Below are 20,890 nucleotides of genomic sequence, written 5' to 3'. Positions count from 1 at the left end.
AGAAACTGAAGAAAATAATAATAATACTAATGCTGTAACGTCATATCAATCAAAAGATTTGAATTTTGATTATTAATAAAAAAAAGGAAAGTTGGAGAGAGAAGAATGTGTGCATACACGCGCCTTACACTGGGCGGCCTACGCTTGGTCTTATTCTAAGACGGTCTCGGCCAAGTTTTTGTGTAAACCTTTTTATATTTTCCTACAATAATTCTCGTTATTAATTAACTAGGAATAATTCTAATTTATGGGGTATTTATTTAAAGTAAACTTAAGTATCCATATGAGCTGCTATAGTAGGTAATTTAAAAAAAAATAACTGAAAATAAATATAAAGTTAGAGAAAAATTTTAAAAATTTACATAAAAATTCTAAAAGAATTTAAACATTTTTTAAATATTTTTTTGATATTTATTTTAGTTTATCTTTTTTTAAAAAACTTGTTGTAGTAGGTCATCCGGTTACCCGAGTTTGCTCTAGGCAAATACACCATAAAGATGGGATTATTCATGGTTAATCAATAGGTATGATTATTGTATATAAATTATGAAAATGTTTGATTATTTTAGGTAATTTTTCCATTTATATACGCAAATTCTAATGTCAATCCATCTCATTTCTATTAAGTGGACCCAATAAACACCACACAATACGATAAAGAATTGAAAATTTTCACATGGCGATTTTATAGAGTTTTGCATATATTATGATTTTAAGTATTAAAAGTAAGTTTTCAAATAAATTTTTATTAGATTAAATCATATAATCATATAATACTATAAAGAATAGGAAAATTGCAAATGACGATTTGATAGAGCTTTACCATATCAAATTATTTTTACATGTTAAAACGTGATTGTGGGACATTCAAATCATGTTTAATATAACATATAATTGCATCTTCTTTTAAAATTTTTATTTATAGGCTTTTTTATACTAACAATCTTTATACATTGTACCAGCTTGAACTAGTTTACTTAAAAGTTAAAAGCGAATTGAATCAACAATTCTTGTTTATGGGTCTTTAACCATGCTCCGTGAGCTGTTCAATATCCGAAACTTTTTAACAAAATAAAATAACAGTTATTCAAAACTACTTGTGATAGAGACAAACTTTCGGTGAGACGATATTCAAAATCAAAAGTTTATAGGTTAATAATTTGTATTGGTTAGAGTATTTAACTCATACATTGTGTGTCTCATAATGAGACTCTCTCGTACCAGATTTTGTGATTACCAACTCGTCCCATATATAAAGACGCATAACACGGTGAAACGGTTTCATAAAGGCATGTCAAATAGATCATGTTAAGTCGGATTCAAGTTCAGGTCATATATAAACATGTCAGAAAATTCTTAACCCAAACCCAACTCATTTAGTTAATTGGGTCAAAAATCACAACCCTGACCTGACCTGCAATAGATTAGGTCGACTTGATTTCGACTCACTTAACCTGTTTTATATTTTTCTGTTTTCATTTTAAGGTTGTTAACATTGATTACATTGAACTCTATAGACCTTAATTTTAAATTTAATGTTTTTTTGTTGTTTATTTTGTATATATTACGAAAAAAAATATTAAATGAATTAGTTTATATTCATGGATTTAACTCAGGTTTAACACGTTTAGTAAAATAGGTTATATAGGTTTATTTCAGGTTTAAAATTTGACCTAAACCTAACCCATTTAATAAAAGCCCCTCTTGTATGAGACCGTTTCACCTTGAGACGAGTCTATACAAAAAGTCCATTATGCTAAAAGTTTCTATTATTGGCACGTCTCACGGTGGGACAATCTCATACAAGAATTTATGATTAAATAAAAATATCTAGTCAGGTCGACCCATTTAATTAATTGGACAAAAGTCTCAACCTAAACCTACTTATTTCGGATTAGGTTCAGATTAGGTTAGCAAGTCAGCTTTTCAGCTTTTGTCAAACCTAGTTTCATACCATTTGTGATTATTCAATCACAAATTCTTGTGAAAGACGCTCTTTAATTGGGCTGGCCCAAAAAAAAAAACATTTGGGTAGACATTATGAATATTGTAAGTAGGCATTTAGAATATTATAAGTACATAAGTACTTACTCGGTGTATTAAGTATATTGTAGGTAGGTATTAATAATATTATAAATAAGCATTAAAGACATAATAAGTAGACTAATAGACTAAATTTCTCGATGGACAATTAAAAATATTATGAATAGATATTTTAAATATTGACATTAAATATATTATATATATTATAAGTAAACATAAACAATAATATAACACATTACACAATTTTATGGCGGGATACGGAATAAAAACCCTTGTAAATTAGGGTTCTTATTCAGTTCATTGTAGCTTCAAAACACCCTGAAATGGTGCGATTCTTTCTTCCGCTTTGGATTTAAATTAGGGTTTTGAATTTTCCATCACCGAATGAAATTCTTTGAATATCATTTCAATTATCTATTTCATTTCGACTTTCCCTAATATTAGTATTAATTTCTTTGGATGTTACATATGCAGGCGCCGGAGAAGAAATTAAGCAACCCCATGAGAGACATTAAGGTCCAGAAATTGGTTCTCAACATTTCAGTTGGTGAAAGTGGTGATCGTTTGACTAGGGCTGCTAAAGTAATATTTTTCAATTTCTGGGCTTTTTTTTTCAATTTAAATCTTAGGATATTAATTCGTTTTCTGGGTATTTAATCTTGTAGGTGTTGGAGCAACTCAGTGGACAGACACCTGTTTATTCTAAAGGTAACGAACTTTTTTTGTTTCTGCGTTTAATGTGTATTTTTTCTATTGTTTGTATAGTTTAAGTAATGGCATTGTCTTTCATGATCTGGAGGGATTATAAATTCTAATGATTGTTTTGTGTTGGAAAATTCTGTTTGTTGATTTATGTGGTTTTAATCATCCCATGAATTGTGTCTTAGTGGAAAAAGATAATTTTTATGGGTTGAGATTGTAGACAATCAGCCGGGATGGACACGGATATTTTACGTGAACCACTATCTGTGGCTCATGTGGCCGACCACAATCCCCCTCGAGAGTAGGTTTGGTTGAGGGAAGGTGATGGACAATCCATACCCGTACTTCTTTCACAAGGAGGACCAGAGGAAAGCGGTCGATTTTACCCTTGTTTTTTTTAGGATTTTGTGTTATTTAATTGGTTGGTTGAACTGTTTTGGTAAATGTATGTCTTTTTGTTTTTGATCATCATATGTCACTATGATGAGAGTAGATCTCGAGACTACAAAGGCCTGTAATTTATTGTTTTTGTATACGACTAACGAGTGTTAACGAGATAGTTAATATCACATGTCTTAGTGCTGAAAATATTGCTGTTCTATAAATAATGGAAGTGAATGCTGTACTTGAGTGGAATCGATGCGTATTGATGCTTTCTTTTCTGATTGATTGTTGTGTTTGTGAATGAAATTGCTATGTTTTTGTTGATTAAATGATTAGACAATGGACGGGTTCAATTTGTTTAATTGGTTTATTTATGAGTAACAGCCAGGTAGCGTTCTTGAGTGTAAATTATGTAATCAATGCCTTTTGATGCTTTTCTTCATCCGTGCTATTATTAATCTATCATTTACCGTATCATTTATGTGGTTGAATGTTGTGTTTGTAGATGAAATTGGTATGTATGATCTGTCAAGAATGCTTAGATGATGGACTTGGTTCAGTTTGCTTATATTGTACGTTTATGTTCAACAGCCAGGTATACTGTACGTTCTTTTGGCATCCGTCGTAATGAAAAGATTGCTTGTTATGTGACTGTGCGTGGCGAAAAGGCCATGCAACTACTGGAGAGTGGCTTGAAAGTAAAGGAATATGAGTTGCTGAGGAGGAACTTCAGTGACACTGGCTGTTTTGGCTTCGGCATACAGGAGCACATTGATCTCGGAATCAAGTGAGTTTTTTTTTTTTTTTTTTTTTTTTTTTTTCAGTTCTGTTGTCTGTTGGCAATACTTGGTATTCTGATTCTGCATAGGGGATGGGGGGCGACAGATGGGTAAAGAGTTAATTTAACAGATGGTGTCCCATGGGATTTTGAACCCTGGATCTGCCATTGTTTGCGGCTCGCTCTTAGCGGCTTCTTTTTATAATTCAGTCCCTGCAGATTTTTAGGTGTATAATGCTAGTATTGTTACAAGAGGTAGTACAAAGGAAGCTTTGATAATTTTTCCCCTGAACTTTTATTTTTTGGCTTCGCCGTTGTGATTAATTGAACATTGGAGATGCTCATAGCAGTCGATGGCTTCAAGATTGTTATCTCGTTTCCAATATATATTGTTGATGTTTAAACGCATTATAGTCCTTGATTTCCATTTTCTTTTTCCCCCTTGATCAGATACGATCCATCAACGGGTATTTACGGCATGGATTTCTATGTTGTGCTTGAGCGCCCTGGCTACCGTGTTGCTCGTCGTAGAAGGTGCAAGTCCCGTGTTGGAATCCAGCACAGGGTCACCAAGGAGGATGCAATGAAGTGGTTTCAGGTCAAATACGAGGGTGTCATCCTCAACAAGGCCCAGAACATTGGTGCTTGAGTTTTTGTTACCTTTCTATGTGTCATCAAATTGACGCGTACTAGACGATTTTGTAGTTTTTTTTGAGAGTAATGTTTGGATAAGTTGGTACTAGAGATTTTCTTTTTCTATGTTGTGTTGCTCTTGTACGATTATCTTACCCGCGTTTGTTATTCGACAACATTGACAGTCCTTGAATCCAATGCTAGATTTTCGACTTGATATGATCTCGACATCATTGACGGTCCTTCAATGTCGCTCCTCCCATCCAACATTACTGGTTTTTCTAGCTTAGTCCGTCATTTTAGATATGATCTCGTCACGTTTTGGTCTAACAAAAATTATATACTATAAATTTGATTTTTGGAAAGTAGGCATTAAAACAAATCAAATAAAATCTTTCTAGCCTTTTTATTTTCTTACATGTAAAGAACAATTTGTGGAATAAAATTACATAATGATTAGTGATGATTGTAACAAAAACAGCATTGTTGTGAGTAAAAAAGGAAGAAACAGTTCAAAGCTATTAGGGTTCGTCTCTTTAAATTTTTGTGTCATCTTAGGGGATAAAAAGACATACTCATTAAAAAAAAAAAAAATTTCGGTACCGTTGCTCTGGCAATGGTCTATCATCTATGTCACCGAGCCACACACCAGGTCTCGTGGCAAAATGAGTGCGACAAATTGATTGGCAAGCTCAAAATCTGTACAAAAGAGGCTCTCTATTTTTCATCTCGTGGTAAAATGAGTAGGACAAATCAATTGTTAAACTCAATCTGTACAAAAGAGGCTTCCTATTTTTCAATATAGAAACGCAATCATTTATGTAAGATCTAAACTCGTGTAGTGATGTTCTTTGAGTGATGCAACACGAGCCTAAAAAATGGCACGAGCATGATATTTCCAGAGTTCAAAATACTATACTTCCTCCAATTACTATTTCACCCAAAAAAAACCCTGTATAGAAAGGAGAAACGGTGCATTTGTACGAGTGGGGAAAACGGAGGTAGTACTTGCTCTTCTTTGTGACGGGCGAGAACTGATATTTAGGGCACAAAAGATCATGAGCATTGTGCAGTAACAACGCTCGTATTTTTTATTGCTTCTTTTTTTCTTTGTTTTGAAATGAAGTATGCAAATACGTGTTCAGAAATGAGTGCTTAGAAATGTCGTACATTCAAACGAAGTTACGAACCCAGAATACCTACATAAATGTAACTCCTAGTGCATCCACATCCAAGCAGCCACGAGTTTTTTCTGAATAAGTAATATTACACGAAGGACGGTTCTACCTGTGCAGATTGTTTGTGTTCTGGTTCTGCATTACGCAAACCAAAAGTATCAGCATCGGATAGTTAAGACTTAAGAGGACATGGATACGACATTTCACGCATATAATGAAAAAGACACATGCTCGATGAATTTAACGATGCGGGTAATACCCATGCAATAAATTTGAAAAACTTAACGACACGACTGATACGATACGGTGCAACCTTGTTTTTGCACTATGGTCTCACGGGGTTTGCGCAGTTTTCCTTTTAAGTTCGTCTCATGATGTTTGCTCCATTTCTATTTTTGGCCATGACCTGAACACTTTCTTTGTTTCTTATCCATATATTACTTACTTTTTCTTCGCGTCCACACATTTCTCCCACTTTCCCATAAAGCATCCCTTTACCCCTTTTTCTCTCTTTCCTTCATATGCACAAGATTTGTACTTTGGGCAAACCACACGGGACCATAGTGCAAACGTGGTAACGGTCATGGTTGCGTAACAGACAAAGTAATACGAATCTGCGGTCATCATACCACTAAATATCGGCCTAAACCATGACATATCCCTTGTAACGGCCTAAAATGCAATTTTTTACACCTTTATGATGCAGGTAATACAGGTTTGGAAATTTGAAAAGCTTTATGATACGTCCAATACAATACGATACGGCCTTGTTTTTGGCTTTTTGCACTATGCATGGGACAAAAGGAGTAATTTGGAATGGTATCACAAGATCTTTCATTAGTTACTCCAGCCAGAAATATATACTTTCAACAAAAGTATTGCAAAAACAGAAGACAAAATGGCTCAAATTGGGAATGAATAATGATGCAAAGCAAATGAAAATTGAGTACATCAACGACATAATTCTTCAGATGCTAGGAAACAAAGAGCAGTAGAAAAGGATTATAATTCGCGAAAACAAAACAGAGCTTGAAATATACAACATGAAATCTGTACCTGTTATCGTTTGCGCTTCATGGACTTGGTAGTCAATCTCTGTATAAGAAACTCTATCGCCTCTTTGAGACTAGCCTTCCTTCCCTCTTTGTAGTTCCAGAGTTCTGAAACAACAAACCTACCACTAGGATTGTAGTCATTCAGCTCCAATAACGCATCGGCCACTACTTTGTATACTTCCTCACCCCATCGACATTTCAATTCTTTCAACTTGCAGTCCTCTTCGTCTATAACTTCCTAAATTTACACGAGACAATTTAACGTTAACAATATATCAATGTTTTAAAAGCATCACAAGTGAACAACAAGTCCTAGAAAATTCAATGTTTTTAACATTTAGATGATGAACATAAGATATTAAGAATCAATAATTCCAGTCAAGGAAGAAAACGATAACCACATTAGAGCATATATGGGTGTTCGGGCGGGTTTTGGGTACGATGTTTTGGGTCGAGATGATTTATGTTCTATGTGTACGTAAATATCTAAACAATTTGATTTGATTTTTATATGTGGGTTATTCCGGGTCAAGTTGAGACATTCGATTTCAGTTAGACGGGTTAAATTGGAAAAATGTAACCACAAGGGATGAAAACAAACAGGAACAAGTTCCTTTTTTGTTCTCCTTTCCCAACACATAGCATTAACTAAACATTGTCGAGAATCATGGGTTGACCTAGTGGTTAAGGCGTTCTCTTTAACCCCCTCCACCTTGCATGTGAGGGATTCTCTAGCCTTACCCACAAATCAAACATAACATTGTCATTAATAGAACTTTACAACATATTTTGAAGACTCTAGGATTAACAAAGTTTAGATACTACTAGGAGACAATTTTATGAAATTCTACCTGATAGTTTGGTCTCCAGTCTCCTCAATAAACAAATAATAAAGTCACCTAATCAACCTAAAACATTAGCCCTTTAATATCTATGAAAAATTTAGGAAAAATTGACATTAATAATCCAACCTTCACCCATTAGCTATGAATAATCCCAACTTTAGATTATTTTTTAATAAACTAACCTTTGCCCTTAGTTTGCCGTCCGCATACTAATAGGGTATGCTAATAGCAAACTAAGGGTAAAGGTTGAATTATTATAAACTAAAAAGTTATGCTAATAGCAAACTAAGGACAAAGGTTGATTATTAAAAAATAATCGACGAGTGAGATTATTCTATTCATAGTTAATGGGTGAAAGGTTAGATTATTAAAGATACCTGCAGCCTTCCATTCACAACATTATGTTTGAAAGGATGCCAACTAGGATCACCGAGAATTTCTTGCCATGATGAGCACATCTCAGACGCTTTCATTTCCCAATCCCCCGAAGGGCCCTTTTTCAAGTAGGCATCTCGAAAAGGCTTAACTTGAAGTTCTCCCATTCTTTTAATTCCGATGTTAGTGTCAACATCAGGAAGTCTTCGCAAAGTCTACATCATAATTCATAAATGAGCGCTTTGCTATCATATCAGAAGACACAAGTTAGCATCTCAAATGAAGTTGCAATGAGTTCTAGGGGAATCTTACATGAATCAATGCTTTGCGAGCTTCCTGAAGCTCTGCATTAGCTATACGTTCTTTGCTGATGAGTGTCTGGTTAAGGGTTTCTAAGCATTGCATCTCATCTCCACCATCTTCCATATCTCTCATTAAAGATTCAAGCTAGTAGTCGAGAAAATAAAACATAAAAATTTAGCTATTACACTTCAGATTTCTTTTTTCGAAAAACATATTTGGCTACCTAGAAACTAATTGACATAAAAAAATAATAAATTCATCTACAAAAAAATTTAATGGAAAGAAAATTAAGATGGAGAAACTTGGATGTACGAGTTCAAAATTAACAACCATTAGAACGAAGCAAAATATAGATTTAGGCGATTAAAAAGGAACAGGCAGACATACCGCAACAAAAAAACTCTCTCGGCCCATTTGGTTGCTAGTATTATTGGTGGGAATTGGTAATGAAAAGTTAGAGCAATTTTGGCAGAAATCTCTTGACAATTTTAATGGTTAGACTTGTTCTACTTCAATCATGTATTTATTCCAATAGATTACTATTTGGAGAGGTGGTAATGAAAAATTATTAACAAAAAAATTTTTTAATGATCAAAATTTCATCAACATGGAAATGACCTGGTACATTTCATGAATATATTCACACTATAAATCATTGCTTCTAAATGAAGTGCCTCTTTCCACAAAGAAATTTATTGTACAAAGAGATGAATATCAATCATCTTAATGAACAGAGAATAAGTGATTAGTGAAGTACCCTTTCTTGTTCAGATATCAGTTGAATCTCACGTTTATCAACTTCCTTGGCCTTTTGCTCAACTTGGTTTCTTTGATATTCCAACTCGGATCTTACTTTCTCACTTTCCGACAAACTAGATTGCAATCTTCCGATTTCTGAAAGAAACAACTGAAACGAAATCATCAATTTGATTGCTAAAGCTTGATGCACAAGGACACTGTACAAAGTGTGAGCTTACATAATTCAGACATCAACAACACCTCAAGAAACCTTCAAAAGAAGAGAATGTATGGTATTGAAACTAATTAGCACAATCGCAACCATGATCTCCATAGAGAAAGACAAACTTCCATTTTATTCTCCACGATATAATTACAAGAATAAAACTCGCCTATTACGTTACGTAATGGCCACTATGTAACCTGTCTAAGAGCTGTCGTGACGCTAAATCTTGTTATGTTATGGTGCATGAATTTTGCGGTTAAAACGCTGCGTCGACCGTTGTAGCGGCTGATATTTCACCGTTAAAACATTATTTTCAAGAAAAGGTTACAAAAAAATTTCTTCTTGACATCTTCCTAAATTGTAGGAAAAGTACTTATAACATATCTCCATTACAATTTCATTATACCCATTAACATTAATTATATAACAGATCACTTAAATTATAGTTATTCATAATTTAATTGTTAAACAAAAAATCAACTAATACGTTTATTAATTATCCACTATATGTACCTCATACAGTGCCATTATAATAGCTATGGGCATATTATTGCATAATAATAATAATTCAACAACAAAAATGAAATTATAACTTCAAAACTCCCCTTAATTGAATTTTTTTCGAAAATTAACATCACATCGGCCCAACTCGTGTGATTACTCCGTTATTAGCCGTTTTCCGCGATACTACAATCGTTTTCGCAAACACATCTGTGACCACTTTTTTTTCAATGATTACAAACTGAAACAATTACACTCCAAGTTTAGGCTCATCATACAAGTGGAACAAACATCATGTAGAAATCAGAAGTTTGATTCATGATCATTCATATTGGAAAATGTCAAGGAAGGTAGAGCAGGATATACCTTCAGCATGATCTTGCTGCAGCTTCCGTTTTGCCATTACCATATTCTTGACAGTTGTAGTCAACTGCTCATACTTCTCCTCCAAGTGAAATAGCCTCATGTTTTTAGCATCAATTTCCATTGCAAGCTTTGCTACAAGCTTATGTAGCTGCTGTAACTCTTTATTATGTTCTTCATCCTCCATTACACCCACTAAAACAAAATCTGTAAATTCGACCAAACACAAAAAAACAATGATCATCTTATTAGTGAAAGACATGGAATAATCCTAGTCATAATTGTATAATGGCATAATAATAGAGTATATAACATATATTGGAGCCTCAACGGGCTCAACCATTAGCTTAACCTTTTCGTTAAGATAATTCCCTGACAAAGTATCAAAACCCTGGTCACAGGTTCAAATGTGTTATATACTCTATCAATAATGTCATAGTCATAGTCCTCATGATGGGAACTACATGCAAAAAATGACACTAGGTAAAACTAGGGCAAAGCCAATAGAAAAATATGTTAAGTACATGGAAAGAGTAAAGAATGGGAAAAAAGACAACAAAAAGAAACTAGAAACTAGGATAGGAAGATGAAACTAAGGGTAGCATCAATAGTCTAAGACATGTATCTAATGACTCTAACTATTCGTATCCCTAGTCAGGTCTCGAGAGAGGGGCAACTCACTCAAGTCTTTTTTTAATTTGTTCATCCCAAGTTTCTTAGTTCTTCTTTGACTTCCTTTATCCTCTACTATGATGCTTTCTATCCTTCTCACGGGTGCATCAATAACCTTTCTTTTGTGGATAAAAGGAGCAACCCCTAGCATGTCTCTAAACTCTCAATTCCTGATTCTATCCATCATTGTGCAACTATACATCCACCTCAACATTCACGTCTCTTGTACTTCCATCTTTTGTTCGTAAATCTTCTTAACAAACCAACACTCTGTACCATATTTAAAGACAACTAGATAGAATTTTCCTTTTAGTCTAATCGGCAACATCCTAATTAGATTTGAATAGTAATTTGCATCACACAACAAATATTAAAAATTCAAGAGAAACCCAAAATTCCAACTGCTAATCATATTCTTAAGCAACACTTACTATAAACTTTGTATTATTACCCTTGAGCAAGGTACATTAAATTTTTTTATAAATTGGAGAACCACTAGGAAATTGGAATTCTGATAGAAGAGTGAACTTGCAACCAAAGATAGTTGGACAATCATACATATTAAAAACACAAAATGAAGTTCTATCATATAAGATTTCCAAACAAATGACTAGAAAAATCTTAGAACTGTGGAATTGGGAAGAAAAAAAAAATTTTTTAAACCCAAAAAAATAATCACTTAATTCTTTTGGTAAATCACACTTTGGATCAAGTTCATGAGTCTACATTACTAACATGAAAAAAAAAAAAAAAAAACCAGCAGCAATCCATGTGCATTGCATTTAACCCACCCTAATAAATCCAAATCTTTTAATTTTTTTAAAAAAAGAAATTCTTTTTAAGCAGTGTTAAGTTCATAGGATTACTACCCAAGATCAAAACTTGAAATGATACATAAAATTAAGGGCAAAACTTAATCTTGTCGGAAAACCCCACAAATTATTTTTCCTGGAAAGAACAAGAATTGCAGAAAATTGAGATTTGTAAAGCTGTAAACTCTTTCTTCATGAACTAAAATCACAATTAGAGAGGATCAATGTAATTAGTTCTACCATCAATGAAAAAACAAATGAAATGAAATTAGCTGTTAAATACTTACTTGGAGAAGGAGGAGCAGGAAAATTGGGATGTTAAATAGAGGAGTATGAAACTAAAATAAAATCTAAAGGTGAAAAATTTTCAGTATATGAAAATGAAAATATAAATTGCTTTATTTGCCATTTGGGACCAGGGAGTCTTTTAAGTACGTGCGAGGTCATTGATCGCATAGAGTTTTCTCTTTCTCTTGTATATAAAAATGTAAATTAAAAAAATATATATTTTATTAATAAAATAAATATATTTACTATAAATAAAACGTAAAATAAAAGTTTTGTACTGAACATCTAAATTTTCCAAAATGGCTCTGTTTGGACAAGTCTATTTGTACGATGTACATAAAAGTTGTGATTCATTGGGATAAGTTTGATTGGTCCCACAAGAAAAATAGTACATACTCTAATAAAGACTATATTTGATTCCTAGTAGTCTCAACTTTCAAGTCTACAAATTGCGATTCTTTTGTGGATTAGATATTTGTTTGTTTGATCATTTGATAACATAACTATTTTGTTGATTATATGTAATTAAATAGCGAAATTATTTAATGACATTTTGGTAAAAAAATGTTATAGGTAAAAAAATGTTATACATAGCAAGTAATATTAGATAAGTACTTTGTACTTCTAATTTTATAGAATTAATATTAATATTAAACTTTCTCCCAAAAGTTTGGCAAATGATTTTATTACTTGCTTTTTAATTGACATGTGGGTTTTTAGTTGATCAAACAATTAATTTTTTTCAATATAATATTTTTGTTTAGGTCGAAAAGTATGAGTAGCATTTTTATTAGCTTTTGACTTTTTAACACACTTTTTCTCTAATTAATAATTAGTACACGAATATATTTAGACATTATAATTTCATCACAAATTCTTCTATTAGGCTGATTCAATATACACTTATTATCAGTTTTAAAGTAATTATTTTTTATAGACTTAGAATGTATAACTTACAACCTTAAAGTAATCACTTATAATCTTAAAGTGATCAATTAGAAAAATTAGCGATATACTCATAATAAAACGGTCACATACAAGAGTTGTAATGTCATCTAAGGTTCATCAAGCATCATTATCATATAATAGCTTGATGATAAAGACAACATATTATAGAAATATGGTTAGACATACACAACAGCACAACTTAATAGGAATATAGACTAATTTTTTAAGGTTAATGTCAATTTTCTGCTATGCCTTGTTACTAATCATATTACTGCATTAGCTTAAATACTTCAATTAATTCATCCTGAAAAATCTTCAAAATACTTTCTTTAGTTTTAATATCCAAAGATTAACACAAATTGAAGAGAAGAGCCACAAGAAAAGTCTGCAACTCTGCATGTTAAATTCTCAACACGAAACATTAGGATTTACGCGAAGAACTTCCTTTTCTTGTGAGTTCGCCATTGCTTGATAACGTATTTTATCAACTCGTCTAGACTGGCCTTTCTGTTCTCTTTATAGTTCCAAAGCTCAGCAACCGGTAACGACCGCTTGCATTGTACTCATTCACTTGAAGCAATGCCTCGACTACTTCTGTATAAGCTTCATCACCCCATTCTTCCTTCAACTTTTCAATCTTTGATCGTGTTCATCAATCACTTTCTGCAGAAATTTGGGAGGAATCCATGTGAGAAAAACTTTAATCTTATGAAACGTTACAGTTGACTAAACAGCTAACAAATCAGCCAATACTTCAAACTGGTCAGACAAGCCAACAACTCCAACTAAGTCTAACGAACATATGCCAAACACCCGAATTCTAATGATTTTAGACGGTCATGTGCCACGGTCCAAAAATTGAGTTTTGGTTAGACATGTTGAGGGTGGATTAGGGAACTACACTTTGACCAGCTCTAATTTTCGATGTGCGATTCATTATTCGTATTAAAAATGGAAGATAATACGACTTATAGTTAGTTTTTCATCGATGATCTCTCATTTGAAAGGTCGCCACTCGGGATCACTTATATTATTTTGCCATGCTACGCACAATTCCACACATTTTTCTTCCCATCTACCGAATTTCATATCCCACTCCCCACTACGAAACCTTTTTGAACAAGCATCTCGAAAAGATTTGCGTTTGATCTCTCCCATTATTTTGAACCCAACACTCATCTTCAAACTTTGCATTGCTAGCAAACCCTGCAAATTAAGGTGAAAAATCATAGAATACAAATACATCAAGCGGTCTGTTCGGCACATGGTTGTTGGTCGGAGTCACTTGCCAAGCACACCCTACAAAATTAGTCAAGTCTTGTAAGACCGTCAATGAAAATTCAAGATAATCGGTAGTACTTCAATAGCAGCTTTCCGAGCAGCTTGTAGCTCATGGTTACTTCTAATCTCTTTCACCGTCAGAAATTGATTGTTCATTTCCAAGTTTTCGAGTAGCTCTGCACTTTCTTGCACTTCTTTTCTTAGATTGTTGATCTCGGTTCTCAAATCTACCACATTTTCTAATTTCAACTGCTACAACAAGAAACATAAAAATAAACATCTTAGGAGCATAAATCAATGAATGATAAAAGCATGCAATTTGACTCTTTGCCAAGGCCGGCCCTGAGATTTGTGAGGCCTAGGGCGAAACATTAATCATGGGCCCCTAACTATCAACTATTAACTAATGTTTTTGGATGGGCCCGAGGCATAGGCCCCTCTTGCCCCCTTATAGGTATAACCTTGCTCTTTCCTAGACTTCGACTCCTACGACACAATGGTCTTTCTCAATTCGAACCTTTGAATCCTTGAGTTGCTGACATTGAACACCCATTTCAGGCTCGAAGCAGCATTCGACCACCATCTGAATTTCAGTATTGTTCTCTATTTCTTGAACTAATTGAACCCGGTCTTTCATCAACATTTCTAGTTTTTCCTTTTGAGATTCCATTGGATGCTTCATCTTCTCTATTTCTTGCTTCATATTTCTAGTCTGTGTTGATCCTACAAAGTACACCAGGATTTGCATCATTAGCATCAATTTTAAGACCCGACTAGGCGACAACAACCATGCCAAAGTCTCAAATACCAACAAACTTTAGGACCATTCCATTCCACTATCCCAAAGCCATTAAATGGCTCCCGACTATGGAGTATAGGGGGTTGGATGTACATAACATTACCCTTGTTAGCGATAACAAATAGATTGTTTTCGGTTGACCCTTGGTAGCAATCATCATCCGCAATTTGCTACAACAAACTTTAGGAAATAGTAGAAAAATATAAAAAGGTGCATGAAGACAGCACTAGGATGTAGTTGTTTATACAGAAGTAGCCTAGAAAAACTAAAAATTTCACTCTGAAGGATAATTGAGCTGGAAAAAACTACTCCCTATGTCTCTTTGAATTTTCTACAACAAGTACGTAAAGCTATCACTTCGATTTTGAGCTGTAGCAATTTCAATGCTTGGTAAAACTACAATCATGTTATTCCTTCCTAACAATTGGAAAATATTTTTCTATGCGTGGTAAAACTACAATCATGAACATAATGCAAAACAAAAACAAGGCCATAAAGCATCATGTCGGTCGGTTCGTAAAGGTTTTGAATTTTACCGAATAGATATAAATTGCATCGTAAAGGTGTAAGAAACGCATTTTAGGACGCTTCAAGGGATATTTCAGGGCTCAGACCAATACTTGGAGATACAATAACCGCATTACTCTAGTTACGGCATCACCATGTCTGTTACTACATTTTTTCACTATGATTTTCAAACTAAAAAAATATTTTCAAAATGGTGGAAACAGGAAACACAGTTTACCTGGACATTAACTATCAAAAAAACAGCCATGTACCTTTCTCAAAAGCTTCAAGCAACTGATCCTTCTCTGCCATCAACTTGCTAATGGCCAAAGATTTATCCTCCATAGTCATCTTGTTTTCTTCCTTCAATACCATCAAAGTGCTGATACTGCAGCTTTTTCATTAACAAGCCTTTCCCTTTCGACATTCAATGCATTCATACATGTTAAGCTCTCGTTAAGCAGCCATTCTTTCTCTTTGCGCAGCCTATCAATACCATATGAAGAAGATAAGCAGATTTTTTAGGAAATACTTCATATGTAAAAAAGATCCCACATTGCTAATTAGTCGGTTGTGGACTTATATATAATGCTCGATGGGTAATCCTCCTAAAACCATATGGCTTTGAAAAAAAGTGAGCGTCATCAAGTAAGTGTGTATGCCGGTCAACATTTTTTACCCGTGGATTTGTGGGCCCAACCTTGCGGGTGCCCCGTGGGTGTGCCCACACGAGTGGGCCAATAGGGTGATTATGTGATGAATTTTCACGGCCAAACAAATTTCTCGTTCACCAACCTCTCATTCTCTTCCTTCAATGCGTTCATACTTCAGGAAGTCTTCAAAAGCATCTGTTCTTTCTCTCGTTCAAGGGAACTGATTCGAGCATACATCTGATCCAGCAATATTTCTTTGTCTACATTCTCGGATACCAATACACTAATTGCATTGAGCTGATCCAATATAAACCCGAACCGTATTTGACTCCATCCAAAACTGTACATGATTCAATGTGGCATTGACCTGACATAGATACTCGCCCAAAATGACCTGTAACCGAACCAGCCCAGGTCAAAATTGTTAACACAACCTGAAAAATCCAGACTGATAAAATCGACCCAAAATCCAACTGAGTAACCAAATTTACATCTTAATCTTGATTAACTGTTAAACAAGAGTTCAAGACTAAATCAATGGGAAAAAGAGGGGAAAAATGACATTTACTGAAGGTAGGGTTGTTAGAAGCAATTTTTCCTAAATAAAGTGCATTGATTTATTAAGGTTATTTATATTGGAAAGTTTGTAAATAATACTCACAATCTCAATTATTGCTCATTGAGTTACTTATCCTTAAACACTATGCACATTATATTTAACCGATTGTTTTTAGGTATTTTTGAGTTCATAAGCAATAGTTGGGTATACAAGGTTTTACTTGGGATATAGAGGTCTAAATAATAGTTGTCGTATTTTAAGTCAATGAGCAATACTTAAGAGAATTATTTATAAATTTTCCATCTATATATTTCACTATAATTCGAAATTAAAATAATGTGAGTATAAAGTATAAATCATAGGCCTATTGAAAATGAAAAAGAGCAGCATATAAAAATTCAAAATAAACCAATGAAAACATAAAATTGAAAAATGGGTGATGGGTCTCACTGGCCTTGTTAACAATCTTTTTAGGGATTGCCTGTTGAGGATAGAAAGAAAGAACAATTAGCAATTCAGCATATAATCAAAGGAGTTAATCAAAATGATTAAGAAATAATTGAAGAATTAACAAAATGCTGAAGAATTGAGATTGCTATACTACCTAGTAATTAGTAAACCATAAAAACAAGCTACTGTTTGTTCATTTGAGGAGACAAAATGAGAAAGAGAAAAAGAAATACAGCAGACAGTATGAGGAGAATGAGATTAGTGTGTTACTATGATGAATTTTGATCACACCTTAACGAACTACTATATATGCCACTAGTGGTTCGTTAGAAGCTTTAATGTACTCTACTATACTTGTATTAATAATTAATAAAAGAAAAAAACAATTATGGTTTTGGACGATTTTGAACGGAAAATATTAGAAAAGGTTATAATTATAAGACGCTCAATAACATAATGATACCATTGATAATCGAAAAGACTTAAGGGTATCATTGATAATTTGCAAAAACTTATGGGTACCATTGATAATTTTCCTATTTTATAAGGTTCAAAACTGACCCAACGATTTGATATTCACCAACTCTGTAATCGAATTCGATTTGATGCGATTTAAATAAATTTACAATTATGTGAAAATCAATGTGGACACAAAATCTAATTTTGAACCAATTCAAAATCGATCCAATTACCCGAATGAACACCTCTAATCTCAATCATTTAACCTTAGTTGCTCTAAGTATGGAGGCTAAAAAAATGGAATATATTGAGTTATAATAATTGAATATTTAAAATAAGAGAGAAAACATAAAGAAAGTTATGGAACTGTATCCAAAAATTGATTTGGCAACTCATTGGACAAATCTATAACTATTACTAAAACAAAATACAGCTGACATCATCATTTAAGAAATTACTTAAGTGTCATTTCCTCAAAATTTAGATTATAATGTCATTGTTTTTACTCCTATAAATTATTTTCATATCTTTGACTTAATAGAATCTAATTATTATTTTTTACATTTTAGGTCACATCATTTAATGTATTAGAAAGTTATATATTTTATTTCATTTTTTTCAATTATTTATAAAATATTTTCAATTTTATTTATTAAACGAGTATTAATTGATGTATTGGATATATTGAGATGGTTAAAGCATAACATACTTTTTGTCTTTTGTTGTGATTTGTTTGTCGTAAACTAAATTTTCACAATCATTGCCGCTCACAATACAAGATATCATACAACGTAATATATTAAACAGTTTAGAGTGAAATGAGATATAACTATAATGTAAAATTTATCTGTTAAAATTTTAAAATTTTAGTTTAAACAAATATGTCAGAAAATTTAAAAAGTCGTGCATCGTACGGACATTATCTAGTAAAAATATAAAATGGAACAAATTAAGTGGAACATAGAAGTACTTTATACCCAATTACCCGAGATATGTAATAATTTCCTTGTCTCTCTATCATATTCATTTTAATTCCTTTGAAATTGCAACAAAGGCATTTGACAAAAAAGTTAGTGGGAAATATATTTTTGTATAACAGATTTGTGGCACAATAAAATGACGAATTAAAATGAAAAATGTGATAATTATAAAAGGATAGATAGAAGGTGCTAGGATACATTTTTATAAAAGAAATTTGTGATAAATTAAAAAGACGAACTAAAATAAAAAGTGTGACAATTTAAAGAGGAGGGAGTTAGGGAGGCCTAACGATATGGAATTGATAATTTAGATGTGCTAAGAAATGTTAAACATCGTCACTTGAAGATGCACGATTAAGCATGAAAAATTATTGCAAACAATAACACAAGTATTTTAAGATGGTACACAATGAATTAGGCTACATCCATTATCATAAGCTAGTCACTAGTGTATTTCATTTTGTGTTTAGATTATAAAAGAGCTTGAAGGCTCAATACAAAGTTGAAAGAATTACATAAATGAAACATTTGAGTGTTTGTGAGGAACCATATATAAAAAATAGAATTACAATTAAGGTGTGAGAGAATATATAGTCGAGCTCATTGCTTGATTCACAAATATACAACTATACAAGGGAATGATGTGTTTAAATAGCCAAAGATAGGGTTAGAACAAATTCAGACAACAATACAAATATGTAATAAACAAAATAAAGACCCATGCTGATATACGTTAGGGTTTAAGCAATGTAATGCGGGCGATTTTTAAACTTGTTTGCTTGCTCTTCAAAGTTCAACATGTTCATTAGGTCTCCACCTGCATTCAAAAGACATCTTGACAAATGTAGCTTGTACTAATTCACTTTGATCACCAACGTTTAATTCCATTTCATTATCCAATCTCTTTTAATCAAAGTGTAGCCTTAACTCTAGTAGTCTAGCTTATATAATTGTCGTATTTCACTAAAACATTGAAAATTTTCAAATGACAATCTCATATCGGTTTGTCATTGTAATTATTGACTAAATCAAAATTACATGTCACATAATTCATAATAAGTTTATCAAATCAAAAAATAATATATCCTATCAAACTAAGTTAACATCAATGTATCTCTTAATATATGAGTTGTATATCACAACAAAATATTTTTTTAAAGTTTCGTGGAGTATAAAATTTTGGATTTATAATCCACATAAATATTCTATTAAATATATATATATATATATATATATATATATATATATATATATATATATATATATATATATATATATATATATATATAAATATACATATATATATATATATACATATATATATATATATATATATATATATATATATATATATATATATATATACATATATATATATATATATATATATATATACATATATATATATATATACATATATATATATATATACATATATATATATATACATATATATATAAATATATATATATATATATATACATACATATATATATATATATATATATATATATATATATATATATATATATATATATATATATATATATATATATATATATATATATATACATATATATATATATATACATATATATATATATATATATATATATATATACATATATATATATATATATGTATGTGTATATATATATATATATATATATATATATATATATATATATATATATATATATATATATATATATATATATATATATATATATATATATATATATATATATATATATATATATATATATATATATATATATATATATATATATATATATATATAAAAGAAAGGGTGTGAAAATAAGAAAGATAGAAAGGAATAGCTACGGTTGATTAATTAAGATCTAACGGTTTAAAAAAAGTTATCTTAGCAAAAGATCTAGTAACACATGTTTATGAAGAAAACATCACATATTAATTTAAAAAACATCACAATTTTAAGTGACACGTGTTTATACAGAAACTATCACATATTAATTAAGAAAACATCACAATTTATTTTTTGTTCTGAACCACGTACAAGATGGACCATTGATCTAAGATCTGACTAATGAAATTCCTTCGTATCCCTCTTATTTTCAAATCCCTTCCTATTAGATCCTAAATATCTATATATATATATATATATATATATATATATATATATATATATATATATATATATATATATATATATATATATTATTTTTTTTTCGGCCAAAAATATTTGCTTATTAATAATGTTTCTTCATTGATACACAAACTTCAAAAATATTTTGTCAAAAACCTTTATTTTCCTCAAATTAAATCTTTAAATTTTAAATTAACTTTAATCTAATTTAATTTATTTATACTTTATAT

The 20,890-nt window shown here is 31.7% G+C and overlaps 2 protein-coding genes across 4 annotated transcripts; one reads left to right on the top strand and one right to left on the bottom strand.

Annotated features, from left to right (window-relative positions):
• Nucleotides 1-2,277: 2,277 nt before the first annotated feature.
• LOC130802715 (60S ribosomal protein L11-1) lies at nt 2,278-4,788 on the top strand. Of its 2 annotated transcripts, XM_057666754.1 has the most exons (5): nt 2,278-2,369; nt 2,518-2,625; nt 2,709-2,751; nt 3,721-3,916; nt 4,358-4,788. In XM_057666754.1, the coding sequence occupies exons 1-5, from the start codon at nt 2,367-2,369 to the stop codon at nt 4,554-4,556; spliced, it is 549 nt and encodes a 182-aa protein (XP_057522737.1). In that variant the 5' UTR covers nt 2,278-2,366; the 3' UTR covers nt 4,557-4,788. The 2 variants fall into 2 exon arrangements, with proteins under 2 accessions (XP_057522737.1, XP_057522736.1); XM_057666753.1 differs by lacking the exon at nt 2,278-2,369 and having other exon boundaries at nt 2,512-2,625.
• A 151-nt stretch (nt 4,789-4,939) lies between these two features.
• Nucleotides 4,940-12,040, bottom strand: LOC130802714 (factor of DNA methylation 1-like). Of its 2 annotated transcripts, none has more exons than XM_057666751.1 (7): nt 11,896-12,040; nt 10,128-10,331; nt 9,054-9,190; nt 8,306-8,440; nt 7,996-8,208; nt 6,775-7,011; nt 4,940-5,853 (listed from the first exon to the last, which is right to left on the bottom strand). In XM_057666751.1, the coding sequence occupies exons 2-6, from the start codon at nt 10,309-10,311 to the stop codon at nt 6,778-6,780; spliced, it is 903 nt and encodes a 300-aa protein (XP_057522734.1). In that variant the 5' UTR covers nt 10,312-10,331; nt 11,896-12,040; the 3' UTR covers nt 4,940-5,853; nt 6,775-6,777. The 2 variants fall into 2 exon arrangements, with proteins under 2 accessions (XP_057522734.1, XP_057522735.1); XM_057666752.1 differs by having other exon boundaries at nt 9,054-9,203; nt 11,896-11,984.
• Nucleotides 12,041-20,890: the final 8,850 nt, after the last annotated feature.

The sequence above is a fragment of the Amaranthus tricolor genome, chromosome 16 (genome assembly GCF_026212465.1).
Source record: "Amaranthus tricolor cultivar Red isolate AtriRed21 chromosome 16, ASM2621246v1, whole genome shotgun sequence".
Classification (NCBI taxonomy): Eukaryota; Viridiplantae; Streptophyta; class Magnoliopsida; order Caryophyllales; family Amaranthaceae; genus Amaranthus; species Amaranthus tricolor.
The sequence above is the reverse complement of the archived record's forward strand: the minus strand, read 5'-3'. Positions and strand labels throughout refer to the sequence as shown.

Excerpts from the sequence above, each read along its gene's own strand:
- LOC130802715 (XM_057666753.1), top strand. The coding sequence starts at position 2,512 with ATGCAGGCGCCGGAGAAGAAATTAAGCAACCCCATGAGAGACATTAAG. Across the intron at positions 2,752-3,720 it reads GACACCTGTTTATTCTAAAG|CCAGGTATACTGTACGTTCT; the intron begins GTAACGAACTTT and ends TATGTTCAACAG. Across the intron at positions 3,917-4,357 it reads CACATTGATCTCGGAATCAA|ATACGATCCATCAACGGGTA; the intron begins GTGAGTTTTTTT and ends CCCCTTGATCAG.
- LOC130802714 (XM_057666751.1), bottom strand. The coding sequence starts at position 10,311 with ATGGAGGATGAAGAACATAATAAAGAGTTACAGCAGCTACATAAGCTT. Across the intron at positions 8,209-8,305 it reads CTCGCAAAGCATTGATTCAT|ACTTTGCGAAGACTTCCTGA; the intron begins GTAAGATTCCCC and ends ATTATGATGTAG. Across the intron at positions 7,012-7,995 it reads TTGTGAATGGAAGGCTGCAG|GAAGTTATAGACGAAGAGGA; the intron begins GTATCTTTAATA and ends GTGTAAATTTAG.